The sequence below is a fragment of the Chrysemys picta genome, chromosome 6, assembly GCF_011386835.1.
Source record: "Chrysemys picta bellii isolate R12L10 chromosome 6, ASM1138683v2, whole genome shotgun sequence".
Taxonomy (NCBI): domain Eukaryota; kingdom Metazoa; phylum Chordata; order Testudines; family Emydidae; genus Chrysemys; species Chrysemys picta.
This window is the reverse complement of record NC_088796.1, coordinates 93,953,931-93,969,879: the sequence shown is the minus strand read 5'-3', so window position 1 is coordinate 93,969,879 and position 15,949 is coordinate 93,953,931. Positions and strand designations below refer to the sequence as shown.

Genomic DNA, 15,949 nt, shown 5'->3' with positions numbered 1-15,949 from the left:
CATTAACTCATTAAACATGTCTGCCCGAGTCTTCTTTTTCCGCCTTCTAATCTGGGAAAGTCTCTGTCCCGTGTGGAGGATGCACCGACGGACAAGGTTTCAGCTGCAAAGAACGTAAAGCACAAGGGTAGCATTCAGAAGAACAGGAGGACTTGTGGCACCTTAGAGACTAACAAATTTATTAGAGCATAAGCTTTCGTGGACTACAGCCCACTTCTTCGGATGCATATAGAATGGAACATATATTGAGGAGATATATATACACACATACAGAGAGCATAAACAGGTGGGAGTTGTCTTACCACCTCTGAGAGGCCAATTAATTAAGAGAAAACAAACTTTTGAAGTGATAATCAAGCTAGCTCAGTACAGACAGTTAGATAACAAGTGTGAGACTACTTACAAGGGGAGATAGATTCAATGTTTGTAATGGCTCAGCCATTCCCAGTCTTTATTCAAACCGGAGTTGATTGTGTCTAGTTTGCATATCAATTCTAGCTCAGCAGTTTCTCGTTGGAGTCTGTTTTTGAAGTTTTTCTGTTGTAATATAGCCACCCGCAGGTCTGTCACTGAATGACCAGACAGGTTAAAGTGTTCTCCCACTGGTTTTTGAGTATTTTGATTCCTGATGTCAGATTTGTGTCCATTAATTCTTTTGCGTAGAGACTGTCCGGTTTGGCCAATGTACATGGCAGAGGGGCATTGCTGGCACATGATGGCATATATCACATTGGTAGATGTGCAGGTGAACGAGCCCCTGATGGTATGGCTGATGTGATTAGGTCCTATGATGATGTCACTGGAATAGATATGTGGACAGAGTTGGCATCGGGGTTTGTTACAAGGATAGGTTCCTGGGTTAGTGGTTTTGTTCAGTGATGTGTGGTTGCTGGTGAGTATTTGCTTTAGGTTCGGGGGTTGTCTGTAAGCGAGGACAGGTCTGTCTCCCAAGATCTGTGAGAGTAAAGGATCATCTTTCAGGATAGGTTGTAGGTCTCTGATGATGCGCTGGAGAGGTTTTAGTTGGGGGCTGAAGGTGACAGCTAGTGGTGTTCTGTTATTTTCTTTGTTGGGCCTGTCTTGTAGGGTAGCATTGACAGTGCATATTGTTTCTGGTGCCAGGTTAATTTTTTTTTTTTAAAACACCCCTCAATACACTTCACTGCAAGCCACAATGTAATCACAACTGCTGGCTATTGCAAGAGTTGGTTTGCTGCTCCAGTTATGGTGGGTAAGGCCACGAGGCATGGGCGAGAGATCTTGTGCTGCTGCTTTTCTGAAAACATCCTTGGGATCACAGGTTGGAACTTGAGAAAAGTCCCCGTTCCTGTAGCAACCTGGATGGTGCTTGAGGACAGGCACAGTGTAAAGCCCCCCAAATAGTTTGTTTTTTACAAAAGCGACACTGGGTTATGGGGGAAAGGAGACAAACAGGAAGCCGCCACCCCACCCCCTTTTTTTCCAATGCTGCCTGCAATACACAGTGATTCCTTCCAACCATAACACGTCTGGAAAAGCGTGGTTGTGTGACCCAGATTTCACCAAACGGGGGAGGATTACTTGGTGAATTGTTTGCAGCTTAAGGGCTAGCACTGAAAATTTCCCCATTTTCCCTAGAAAAAAGAACAGGAATACTTGTGGCACCTTAGAGACTAACAAATTTATTTGAGCATAAGCTTTCGTGGGCTACAGCCCACTTCATCAGATGCATAGAATGGAACATATAGTAAGAAGATATGTGTATATATATACACACACACATACACACACAGAACATGAAAAGGTGGAAGTTGCCATACCAACTCTAAGAGGCTAATTAATTAAGATGAGCTATTATCAGCAGGAGAAAAAAAAACTTTTGTAGTGATAATCAAGATGGCCCATTCCAGACAGTTGACAAGAGGTGTGAGGATACTTAACATGGGGAAATAGATTCAATCTGTGCAATGACCGAGCCACTCCCAGTCTCTATTCAAGACCAAGTTAATGGTATCTAGTTTGAAAATTAATTCTAATTCAGCAGTTTCTCGTTGGAGTCTGTTTTTGAAGCTTTTCTGTTGCAAAATTGCCACCTTTAAGTCTGTTACTGAGTGGCCAGAGAGGTTGAAGTGTTCTCCTATTGGTTTTTGAATGTTATGATTCCTGATGTCAGATTTGTGTCCATTTATTCTTTTGCGTAGAGACTGTCCGGTTTGGCCAATGTACATGGCAGAAGGGCATTGCTAGCACATGATGGCATAGGTCACATTGGTAGATGTGCAGGTGAACGAGCCCTTGATGGCGTGGCTGATGTGGTTAGGTCCTATGATGGTGTCACTTCAATAGATATATGGACAGAGTTGGCATCGGGCTTTGTTACAAGGATAGGTCCTGGGTTAGTGTTTTGGTTGTGTGTTATGTGGTTGCTTCAGGTTGGGGGGCTGTCTATAAGCAAGGACTGGTCTGTTTCCCAAGATCTGTGAGAGTGAGGGATTTTCTTTCAGGATAGGTTGTAGATCTTTGATGATGCACTGGAGAGGTTTTAGTTGGGGGCTGAAGGTGACGGCTAGTGGCGTTCTGTTATTTTCTTTGTTGGGCCTGTCCTGTAGTAGATGACTTCTGGGTACTTTTCTGGCTTTGTCAATCTGTTTTTTCACTTCAGCAAGTGGGTACTGTAGTTTTAAGAATGCTTGATAGAGATCTTGTAGGTTTTTGTCTCTGTCTGAGGGATTGGAGCAAATCTGCCTACATGCCTCCAGCTTCCATCCAGGACACACTACACGATCCATTGTCTACAGCCAAGCTGTAAGATACAACTGCATTTGCTCCAATCCCTCAGACAGAGACAAACACCAACTCACCAAAGGTGCCTTCCCCAGCATCACGCTCTGCCGCCAACTGATCCTGTGAAGGGATGGGGTCCAGGGTTAAAAACAATTCTTGGCTGTCAGGGAGAATGGATCCTCCACTTGCCTGCCTCACATTCTCCTCCTCCTCTTCCTCGTCAACAATGTCCTTCTTGTTGCTCAGGGTCACCTGGGGCTCCTGGGAGGTATTCACGGAACATTTTGGGGTAGTGGTGGAGTCGCCGCCTAGAATCGTATGCTGCTCCTTATAAAAGCAGCATGTCTGTGGGGCAGAACTAGAGAGACTGTTTGCTTCCCTTGTCTTCTGGTATGCTTGCCAAAGCTTCTTTATTTTCACATGGCACTGCTGTGTGTCCCTGGTGTAGCCCTTCTCCCCCATGCCCTGCTCAATCTTGGCATAGATGGAGCTCTGCCTGCACAGACTCTTCTCTCCAGACAGCAATAAGATCCACCACCTCCTATGTACTCCATGCTGGAGTGTGTTTGCGGCCTTGAGTCTCCATGATCAGCTGTGCTGGCGATTTCTCCATGCTGATCAAACAGGAAATTAAAATTCAAAAGTTCCCGGGGCTTTAACAGGGGAGCGGCTGTTTCCTGTGTACCTGGCTGACATGTACTGGAGTTGAAAGTGCTCTCCAGAGCGGTCATAGCGGAGCACTGTGGGACACCTCCTGGAGCGAATTCATTCAAATTGTACAACGCAATGTCTACACTATCCCCATGTCGACCTGTGGATGTCGAATCAAGTGCTACACCTCTCGCGGAGGTGGAGTACAGAAGTTGACTTTACAGGCCACTTAGGTCGGCGGAAGGGACTCGGTAGTTTAGACACATACATTATTGGATCGACTTAATGCAGCTTATGTCAACCCAAGTCTGGAGTGTAGACCAGGCTTTGGTCGGAACTTGCAGACCAGACCATTCAGAGGAGGCGGAGGAAAGAGAAAATACAGGAATAAAAGGCCCTGAAAACAATACTGTTTACTCAGGGGAAAGGATGGTTAAGTCCCCTCTCTGCCAAGTCACTGTGGTTTTTTCCCCTCCCCTAATCCTGCTGCTCTCCCTGGCATTGTGTGGAGGGTAAGCGCCTTTTTTCATCTGCCCAAGGGGGAGTAAGTCATTCAGAATTCAGAGAAGAGAAATGGTATTTGACTCTTCCTCTTCCACCAAGACTTGCTTGAGAAGCCAGTGTTATTAACAAAGCAGAGCTCCAACAAGCTAAAATATTAGTGGAACTTTTTTGTTTGTTCAGGTATGTGCTGAAGCATTACTAGCACCATATAAAGAATTGTTTGGTTGATACTAGTCATTAACTCTAGAAAATATGTAATAGGAATAAATCTCACAACAGTAAAGCGTTGGATTAGATAACCTAATAGGTATTTTCCATCTCTAACTTCTGTGATTCTATTAATAATCCTTTTAGTTACTAGTACAAACATTGATGTCCAGTTTTTCAAATTTCTGGGAAACGTTTATTCACCTAGTATTTTCAGTATGCATAACCTATGTCACAGAACACCACCAATAGGTAATGTTAAGAAAAAAGGTTTAAAATGGGCTTTTCCAATAGCATGGGAACTTCAGGCAAATGGAGGAGCGAGTAGCACATTAGCCATTTGGTTTCTCTTTCCAGAATTTGCTTAGTTAAGACAATTGTAGAGTTCTGATGTGAAACCCTGGCCCCAGTAAAGTCAATGGGAGTTTTGATCAGGATTTCACCCCAGGTGTCCACAAAAATTATTTATGTCCCATTTGTGTGAGCTGCTGAATGCTTTTTGGTGGGTGCTGATTGCCTTCAATTCTATTACCATGAGGAGGAGGAAGATAGATTAAAGGGATCCTTGCACAACTGGACCTGTGTTTTGGAAGAATGTCAGATACAGAACAGGGGTAGCTCAAGGTGTGTAACATTATTGTCATTTAAACTTTCCAGGTTCCAAAAAAACCCAAAAGTACTGTCACATATATTTGCAGAAAGTGAATAAACGGGGCCATGCGCAGCATCCAAGGTAACGTATAGGTTTAATTCCAAGGAATGTTTGCAAGTTCCATTTTGCAGTATTCAACCAACTCTACTGACCGCCAACACGACAAGGCTAGTACGACTGCTTAAATACTCTCCCCGCACACTGTATCTTGTGTAGCAGCAACAGCACTGAGGAATGACTTTCATTTGACACAGGAGGCTCTGAAAACTCATTTACTCATTAAATCATGGTCTTTGGAAGAAACGGTACTTATGCTTTCCATAACTCTCTCTTAGAAGCTGATACAAACTGCTCCCCCAACTACAGAGCCTCCTGGTAATGTAATACTACCAGCATTTCTGGTACTTGGAATTCTCTCTCTCACTTACAGACCCATATCTCCCTGTATTTACCTCCTATGCTATTTTCCAGCTATTTTCTTCCTCATTTTGTATTTCCTGGTGACAGCTGCTTGACCACACAGGCTCTCACAAATGGGGGAATAACAGCTGATACATCTCTAGAAGGCTAGCATTCCTGCAGCACAGCTGAGAATACTCTAAACAGGGGCGCTATAAAGACACACCAGGGTCTACTCCTTAAAACAACAGGGTTACATGCCAAGGAGAAATCATTTAATAAGGTAACAACAGCCTTTAGATACTGACTTTCAACATCAAACTAGAGATGATCCCTCAAATTGTACAATTACCATACAATATCTAAACACTTCAGAGTTTATGTGGTTTGCATCTAGGCTTTGGGCTCATTATTTATAGAGTGTCCAATTGTGAAATGTTGATTCCAATCCTGTCCCTGAAAAGTTCAGGGTGGTTCTAGAACCAACAAGGCTTTCACTCAGCAAGCTCACAGAAAATAATAGAAGAGCCATTCAGTTTTGATACATCCCCTTTATTTTCTAGAACCTCGCCCCTTTTGCATCTGGTATGCCATAAATGAAAATATTTAATAACAAATAATTGTTACTAAGTGAAATGTGAACAAGCATGAATTTGAAAATGTTGAAGACTGCAGTGCCTCTCAAATTCTAAAGGAGACTGGACTTTTGTTTTTTGATGAATCTGAACTTTAATTAGGAGAAATATTAGTGCGGAGGGGAGCAAACTGATGAAATAAACATACAATATAAAGTACTGTGTGGCATGATGTTATTCTCCTACCTTACATGAGTGCACTGGCAGATATGTTGTTGTAAATCCAATTGTCTATTATTATTATTGATTATATATTATTTCCCTGATCCTGTACAAGACAAAATGAAAACATTCCCATAGAATGTAGAATTTATAGTCTAAAAGAAGAAAAGGACAAAAAGGATAAACTGGGAGACCCATAAGATGAAATAACTTTCAGTTATAATAAGAAAGGATTTATTATTGTCATCAATGAGAACAGTATCATCTTGTGAGAAATCCGATGGGTTGATAACTTCCCGGAGGAATACTGGATGTAGTTTTCACACTGAACGTCTGTGGACATTTATTTTAGGAATCCTAAATATGCTAGTGGATGTATATGAGCTGCATGGAAACTCTTCCACAAGAACAAGTTTCATGGCTAAAAAGCTAATAAAATATGAAAAAAAAATCTACTTTGTAGACAGTATAACATAGAATCATAGAATATCAGGGTTGGAAGGGACCTCAGGAGGTCATCTAGTCCAACCCCCTGCTCAAAGCAGGACCAATCCCCAACTAAATCATCCCAGCCAGGGCTTTGTCAAGCCTTACCTTAAAAACCTCTAAGGAAGGAGATTCCACCACCTCCCTAGGTAACCCATTCCAGTGCTTCACTAACCTCCTAGTGAAAAAGTTTTTCCTAATATCCAACCTAACTCCCCCCCCCCCCTTGCAACTTGAGACCATTGCTCCTTGTTCTGTCATCTGCTATCACTGAGAACAGTCTAGATCCATCTTCGTTGGAACCCCCTTTCAGGTAATTGAAAGCAGCTATCAAAGCTATCAAATTTATCTATGATGATTAGCAGATGGGAATCCTTCCTAATGAAGGAGATATTTAAAAGCACTGGGATTGACTTTCTAGCAGTATAAGGATAAGGACCAGTCAGCCTGTAATGCTCACAGAAGTAATGAAGGTGCAAGGGCAGCTTTGTGCTACACTGTGCTACAAGAGCTGGTTTAAAAAAAAAAAAAAAATCAGAAAACAATCCTGCATCTGTCACATCAGCTCCAAAAGCCAGTGGGGCCAACTGTTTGCTGGCATACAGTGTAACCAACTGAATCGTCAACGTGACTTCCTGCAGTGCCTCTGAGTTCCTTGAAGGTATCCCATCCAATGCAATGCATACACCAGCAGAGAATTTGATCCACTGGTTTTGGAGCTGATGTGACAGAGGTAGGCCTTGCTGTGTAAATGGAATTACAACTGACTTCACAGAAATGGTCGCTCTTGTATTAAATTAATGGTTAATTTGACTGGAATGTGTTAGTGTTTGTAAAGCACTCTGAAGGTTAAAACTGCTACGTATGTGCTATTATTTGCTGTATTTCTTGTAATTCTTACAATTAAAGGATAACACAAGCAAGATTCAGGCGTGCAAACCTATGGGTATGTTTCAGTTTAACATTTTGAAGCACTATTTACAGGTACAATACGTATGGAGGTACACTAGTAAAGCAGGTGGCCCAGTAACAATAAAGTACATATATAGCCACATACACACGTCAGACCCATATAAAATGGCTGTGGTTTTACTTCCAAGTATTATGCACTAATGTGGTTTTATTTGCTCCTCAACTGACACTTAAATGTCTCAAATGCACAGCAGACTTCACTGAATATTTTGACAGGAAAAGTCTTATCTCAGAGGCAGCACTGAAATCTCATTCTGAGCAAAGAAGAATTTTGGCCTTATCTGTGGGCATGTGAATGAAAGAACTTTTTCCAACTTTTCCAATGTCTGCTTCCTGTCTACACACTCAAAAACAAAAAACTCGAACTACATGAATAACCTTTTCCATTCTGAAACAAAGACAAGGGTAGGAAAACATCCAGAGTCGGTTCACAGATCTCTAATTAAAAGGATGAGGAGTTTTCATCGACAGGTTACGGTACATTGGACCCTCTCATCAACGAGGATAATTTGGATTTTGTCAAATGGTGCCTTTGTATTTCTCAGCAATGATTTAATACCAGAGCACAACTGGTAATGAGGTCTTATTCCAAGACTTCATTATCTGGGCCAGGTTGTGCAGCACCCAGCACAATGGGGCCCCAATAAGGATGGGGCCTTTAATCACTACCAGAATAGAAATGTTTACTGCTATCAATTATTTCTACAAAACATACTACAGTTAATTTACCAGTACATTATAGTGAATTATTATAAGATACAAGTCTCAAAATAAGAAATTAATTTTTGTGATGCATTATCCATGCTTTAATTGTGTTTGTTCACTGACTAGCCATTTTGCAAAACTGAGTAATTAGCAACGAGTTAGCTAGTTGTCCATGTGAATTAGTGAGATTCTATTGTATAATTTTTTTTCTCCTTTTACATCTGTAGAATAAAACTTTGAACAAGCCTCTGAAAACAGAGCTGCAAAATTTGCAAGCAAACTCATTAACATGGACCAAAACAAAGCATTTGTGTGCACATGAAGAACAGAATGGCATGTATGCAATTATTTCATTTGCATATGGTAGCATGGTATTATTTACTTTTTATTACAGAGGTGCCTAGAGGACCTCATGGAGATTGGGCTCCACTCTGGTAGGTACATACACACACTAAATGACTGTCTCTGTCCGGAAGAAATTACATTCTAAATAAATTAACGGTGTTTCCTGTGGAAAAGATGTGCTTGCCAATTTTGGACACATTTTCAAAGTCCGACCTGTAATGTTTCTTTTCTTGTTTTACATCAGGCCCTTTTTAAAAAGAAATTGATTAGCAATTTTATTCTTATTTCAACGGTAGGACAGAGCTTTCTGACAAAAAATAAGGGAGGAAAAAGGACTCTGAAAATTGCAAGTCAGTTTTTAAAATGGCAAAGTTGACCAGTTTATCACTCCTGTGATTTTCCAATGGGCTTGGATATGACAACAACAGGCATGTGTCCTGTTTCACCAGCAATACACAAAAAGAGAGTAGTTCAATGGCAGGTGGATTACTTGTATCATCTAGATTCAGTAATGAATGGAAACTATAAAGAATCTGAGCAGAATGTCACGACAATGGTTTCAACAGACTGTAGAGTAGGATTTGCAAGGGCCTGGTCAGGTCAAGATGATTCACAAACCACAATAATTAGGACAATCTGGACTTTGGTTTAACATGTACCTGGACTATATTTGCAATACCCCCTTGAGGACATTTTCTGTAAGATTCTATGCAAAATCCTTGGAGGTTGATTATCTTCCACAGAAGGATTGTGGGGTCTGACTACACCCTATTAAAAAAACCCTAACATGCTGTATCTGGAGATTGAAAGCACAAGGCTGGCACAAGTTGCAAAAGTTAATGTATTTTTTAAAAGATCTGATGAAAATGTTCCTTCATTTTAGTTTGTCAAAATCCACGAAACCAATGCTGAACACTTTGGGAAAAAAAAATCCCATGAAAGGTCTAGCAGTAAATGAAGAGTTTAGCGCCAATCACATATGACTGTGAGAAAGGTCCAGAACCGAGAAACCAATCAGCAGAGAAAAACATTGGTTATAGGGTCAGTACCAGTGGCTAGATTGTTTCACAAGCTACTCAAGTCAAGAAGAGTTGCTGAACAGGATACATGCAGTAGAAGATTATCAGCATTTTGTATGACACATACAAATATATGCTATGGTGTGGGATGATCTGATTATATATATATTAAGAGACAGTATATTTTTAGGCATAAAAAATGGTTAACATTTGAAGAAAAAAAAGGGAAAATAACAAGGAAGAGGAAAACCCAGAATAAGAGCTCTTGCTAAAAATTAATCTCAATGTGGATTTATTTTAATCTAGGAAAGAGAAAATCATGAAAAAAAGAATATATTTAAATATGAGTCACACTTTATATTCACAGTGTCTCTTTATACACATTTCCACCAGGAAAAAAATATATTATAGTATTGACCATGTCATGAATTTTGTAGAGCAAAAGATTTAGTTTGGACTGTGGTTTAAGGCAGCAGATGTTTTCAGTTTGAATTGGAATGAGTGAAAACAGCAAAAGGAAGGATTTTCATTTCTTCTTGATACCATGCTTTGTTCTTAGGCAACCTGCTATTACCTGAGCTCTACTGTGTTGGTAAAATTCTCCCTTGCTTACATCCTACGCGACCTCACTGATTTCAGTGGTGTGCACTGAGAGTAAGCTAACTGTATTCTCCACTTTCAGGTATTCTTAAATGGGGAAAAGTACTGCTATGTACCGACAAATATGTTACACTAACCACAGAAAATCATGATTCTACAAATAAAAAGTGTTTTTTTTTGTCCTTGTGTTAATAACTATAAAAGTAGCATGTATCGTAAAACATTACGGTTCCCCTCTCCCCCATACACACCTCCCCATTATCTTGGAAAAGATTACTTTTGTTGCTTTCATACCTGTCTTTTGGTCACAGTGCCATCTACGGGATCCACATATTCAAAGCTGTCTGTTTTTTCCACACGGTAGACATTGTTTCCAACAGCAAACTGCTGATTACTGAATGATTTGCCAATGATCAAAGCCTCCAGGTCTCTCATTATGAAATACGCTGTTCTGGGTTCCAATGCTTCATAATCAAATCTTGCATGTAGGAATAAAAAGAAAAGTAGTCTGAAGAAATATGTAAGCTCCACCCAGCAGAAAGATTCTGTTTTCACAGGGCATGAGATGCTCACAATTAGTAATTTACTGCAGACATGGAAAACCAGGCATGCAACTGAAGGGCCTAGTGCAAATGAAAACAGCTCTTCCATTTACTTACACACTTTTGTGCTCCTAAGTCCTCCATTCCATGAAATGTGCAAATCTGTCAATTAAGTTTAAGAGAAAACTGTGTGCCCTACGTGGTTAATGCATTTACATGCTTAAAAGACAGGTCCACCCTCAACCCCTCTCCCCCTTGAAACATCTGTGCTCTCTTGTTGGGCCACTAACACAAAGTCTGCAGACAGTGTAGAGTCAAAAAGTCATCTCCTGCTGGGAGTCTGGCGTTAGCAGCAAAGGAATTAACAATAAGAGAACAAGGTTATCAGCTCTGGCCTTCTCCCCAGACTTGGCTGCCCTTAGAGTTTCTATCTCAGGGCTGTTCAGACCACACACTGAATATTTTCCCTTCAGAAAGCCACTCCCGCCTCTTTTATTTTCAGCTGGAATAACCAACCACCTGCCTCAGTGCATTAGCAGAACCCACTTAGAAAATACATGATATACTTTTACATTTTGAGATATTATTAGCAACAACAACTACTTGCTTTCAAACAACCCCGTTTACACAGAGAGATCCGTTACACGCCATATAAATACCACACCATTGATACATAGCCAACTCTGGGCTGCAGGGCAGCAACCAATAGGCACACTGCATGGTCAATAGTCAAGGGGTAGAGAAAGAACTCTGCTAAGGAACAAAACGTTTTATGGATTCCTTAATCTCCGTAGGGTAAAAATTCACCCTGGACAGAGAGCCAGCACAAGGTCTACGCACCACAAGTCGCACTTAAGCCCTATTTTGAGATCTTATGTAGGAGTTTAAAAGTGCATAGACCTTAGGCAGGACCATGAATTTCACCCCTTATAGAGAGCGGACAGGACGTTGGTCCTGTCAAAAAGGCCCACATACAATAGAGTGCCTGGCACTCAATTTATGTATCTTTGAAAGATGAAGAACTGAGTAAACCTCGCTGGTTTTTTAACTTATGCTTCAAGCCAGTCTGGTTCAAGTTAAAGCTGAGACAGACCACTAACATCCCTAGGAACGCTGTTCAATCTATGGCAGATTTTCATTCTGTGCACACACCTGAAGTGCTGCTAAACGCATTTCACTATTAATAGCAACAAAGCTAATCAAGCCAAACTTGCCCCAGAATTGTCCTAGGAACATGCTAACCTACTGTGTTTTGTAATAATGATCTGCACCTGCAATAGTAGTGGCGGCCAAATTTTGTCCAGTGGTCTCTGACAATCTGTTCCACACTCTGCTTTCGAGCTGCTATGATTGAAAGCCAGACTAGCACAGCCCAGAGCCCATCCTTCTCTCGGAGGTGGTCAGACCCTAAAAAGAAATAAGTAATGCACATTTATTAGCAGATACACCAATGAAAATGCCAACAATAGTTCCAGATGAGAAGCATAGAGCAGTTCATGTCAGTTTGTTTTTTTAGATACAGTAAAACAATAACACAGACATTTTCCAGACTGACAGCCAAAATAATTGTTTAAAAGACAGACAGGTCAAAATCCACATTACTAAAATTCAACAAAAGATGGGAAATTACTTGGCTCCCAAGAGTGTAAATGCTATTACATTCTTAACCATTGTGATTCCTGCTCATCATTGTTCAGGATGATATATATCAGGGGTCAGCAACCTTTCAGAAGCGTTGTGCAGAGTCTTCATTTATTCACTCTAATTTAAGGTTTTGCGTGCCAGTAATACATTTTAACATTTTTAAAAGGTCTCTTTCTACAAGTCTATATTATATAACTGAACTGTTATTGTATGTAAAATAAACAATGTTTTTAAAATGTTTAAGAAGCTTCATTTAAAATTAAATTAAAATACAGTTCTTATCAGTTTAGTGCACTGGTTCTTAACCTAGGGGGTGCACACCCTCTGGGGGTGCGAGATGCCCTTTCTGGGGGTGCGAGATATGCAACATTTTTTTAGAAGGTAAATCATCGAAAATACAAATTAAGCACAGGCACATAAGTACAACTACTTTGTTTCATCAAAACTATGTAATAACATTATACATGGTTTAACGATTACTGGAATATACAAACAAAGTTTTTAAGCTAATTGTAGTGTAATTTTTTATAAGGTCTGCAGAGTGCTGGGACCAAGCCCCGGGCTGGCTGCCGGTACCCCAGGCCAGCAGGAGGGCTGAGCAGGGCTGGAAGCCCGGACCCCACCCGGCAGGGGGCCGAGCGGCTGGAACCCCAGACCAGCAGCGAGGTGAGCGGGGCCAGTGGCTGGTATCCCAGGCCGGCAGCAGGCTGAGCAGGGCCGATGGCCGGGATCCCGGCTGGAACTCCAGACCAGCAGCGGGCTGAGCGGCTCAGCCCGCTGCCAGTCTGGGGTTCCGTCTGCCGGCTCCTGCCAGCTGGGGTCCCGGCTGCCAGCCCCGCTCAGCTGCTGCAGCCGGGGGTTCCGTACACTCAGGCCAGCAGCGGGCTGAGCGGGGCTGGCAGCCGAGACCTCGGTTGGCAAGGGGCCGGCGGACAGAACCCCAGACCGGCGGTGGCCTGAGCGGCTCAGCCTGCTGCCGGTGTGGGGTTCCATCTGCCGGCTCCTGACAACCGGAGTCCTGGCTGCCGGCCCTGCTCAGCCTGCTGCTGGCCGGGGGTTCTGTTCACGCAGGCCAGCAGTGGGCTGAGCAAGGCCGGTGGCCGGGTCCCCGGCTGGCAGCAGCGTGCCAGTAAAAATTGGCACACGTGACGCAGGGTGCCAACCCCTGATATACATAATCGGGACGGTTTCCCATAACTGGGCCAGATCAGACGAGCCAACTCCGAGTAATTAAGCAGAATACTCCAAATTACAGAGTTCAGCTGCAACTGCATCTCCTTGTCTGCCCAGATGTTCATAATTGCCCTAATATCTGCCTTGGGCCAACCTGCAACATGCTTCTTCTGAGATACATACTCAAAGCAGATAGGTTATGCAGAAACTGCAAAAGCGTAGATACTGGTGAGAATGAGAATGCAATGAGATCTAAGAAACGTGCTGCTCAGTTTATACAGATGAGGGCTTCCAGAAAACTTGACTTTATGTTAACAGACTACAGAGACTTGAACAGAATGACAAAGCCAAGCAGTGCCCGGGGAAGGTGGTGCTAGGACTAACTGCAGCATAGCAACTGTTATGTCATCACTTGCTGTCTACACTGCCACTGCACCAACTGAGACGTTTAATGGCACAGTGGCTAGGCTTGCTCAGAGCAGGCACCATCCACATGAAGCTCTGCCTCCTTTATGAATTCACTGCATAGTCTATCTGCCTACCCTGATTAGACGGCCATAAGGGCAGCTGATTGGACAATCTGCCTGGGGGACATTCCGTGCCACTGAAAAACATTCAGCAAAAGCCTCTAGCCCAAAAGTCAAACAGAGAGGATAAAATTCTCTGCGTGAAAAAAACCAAACAGAACATAAATCCTGCAATCTCAAGATCAGTTTGCAATTTTGTTGCTTTCTGCAATATCCTGTAAAATCCTGTCCTTCCATTTAATAAGATTTCTGTCTTTTTTCTGCATTATGAAGGTATATAGTTGTCACAATATAAATTGATGCACTGCTGCTAAGGCCATGTCTATACATACAGTGCTGCAGAGGGGCAGCTGTACCAATACAGCTGCGCTGCGGCACCGATACAGCTGCGCTGCAGGAGCGTGTCTGGTGAAGATACTCTCCCATCGGAATAATAAAAGCACCTCTCTGAGCGGCAGAAGCTATGCTGGTGGGAGAAGTTCTCCCGCCAACATAGCACTGTGCACATGAAAACAATTACAAGAGGTGGCCACTCACACCTCTCCTGTCCCATTCAATTCAGTGAGGTGTGAATTTCAGATTCTAACTGCAGCCACTTAAATGCTAACATAGTTAAAGAGAAACATGGAAATTAAATACAGATGACTACATTCATGTAATGTCTACGTTGCATAAATGAAATCATGAAAAAAGCCAATAAAAGCAAAAGTTAATGTTTCTAGAAGATACAAAAAAAAAAATCGGTCTCTTACAGATTATGGTCAAGTATGTGAAGCTCACTGACATAGGAGGCCAGAGAGTTAGATAACGGAACTGAGTTTAAAAGCTCTTTCAGGCAGGGAATGTGGGCACTTTTGTGTTTGCACCATGTCCAGCACAATGGTAATAATACTTCCTTTCTCCTCCCCCTTGACTGTGTTCTCTATGTAGTACGTGAACTTTTGGGGCTGGGAGTGTCTTTTAGTAGTGCACTCCGCACAATGGGAGTCCAGTCTTGGTTGGGGCGTCGAGATGCTGCTACTACAACACAATTGTGACCCTTGGTTAGAGTCCCTCGATGCTCCCATAATATTGTGTAGGTGTATGCGGTCCTGCCTCAGCGCAGGAGGGCTGGATTTGATGACTTCTCAAAGTCCCTTGCAGCCTTCTCTTTCTATGATTGTATAATATAAATATTGAATAAGAAGAATAAATAGGGCAGGATAATTTTATGAGCACTTGTAGCCCTGTAATTTCACATAATAAAGTAAAGCAAATCTAATTTCTTAGGAAATAAGTAGGGCCCTACCAAATTCACGGTCCATTTTGGTCAATTTCACGGCCATAGGCTCTTAAAAATCGTAAATTTCATGATTTCAGCTCTTTAAATCTGAAATTTCACAGTGTTGTAATTGTAGGGGTCCTGAGAAAAAAGGAATTGTGTGTGTGTGGGAGGAGGGTTGTAGAGTGGTAGCTGCAGGCTGGGAGCCCAGCTATGAAGGCAGAGCTGCCGACAGCAGCAGCGCAGAAGTAAGTATGGCATGGTATGTTACTGACAACCTTACTTTTGTGCTGCTGCCTTCAGAGCTGGTCCCGCATTCAGCATCCACCACGCTCTGGCTGCCCAGCTCTGAAGGAAGCAACACATAAGTAAGAGTGGCATGTAGGGTGGCCAACTTTCTAATAGCATAAAACTGAACTCTCCTGCCCAGCCCCTACCCCGCCCCTTCTCCAAGGCCCTTCCCCTGCTCATTCCATCCCTGCTCCCTCTGTCGCTTGCTCTCCCCCACCTTCACTCACTTTCACCGGGCTGGGGCAGGGGGTTGGGGATGTGGGCTCTGGGGTGGAGCCGGGGATGTGGGGTTTGGGGTGTGGGAAAGGGCTCCGGGCTGGGCAGGGGGTTAGGGTGTGGGGGAGTATGGGCTCTGGGCTTGGGGTACAGGCTCCGGGTGGGGCCAAAAATGAGCAGCTCAGGGTGTGGGAA

General features: G+C 42.7%; 1 protein-coding gene across 3 annotated transcripts in view; it reads right to left on the bottom strand.

The window, feature by feature from the left end:
• Window positions 1-15,949, bottom strand: part of PGM5 (phosphoglucomutase 5) — a 120,886-nt gene that overhangs the window by 23,602 nt on the left and 81,335 nt on the right. For all 3 annotated transcript variants that reach the window (XM_065550481.1, XM_065550480.1, XM_065550482.1), the window contains exons 8-9: window positions 11,914-12,049; window positions 10,395-10,578 (exon numbers count right to left, since the gene is read on the bottom strand). In XM_065550481.1, coding sequence (XP_065406553.1) covers window positions 10,395-10,578; window positions 11,914-12,049 — 320 coding nt within the window. The remainder of the gene's footprint in view (window positions 1-10,394; window positions 10,579-11,913; window positions 12,050-15,949) is intronic.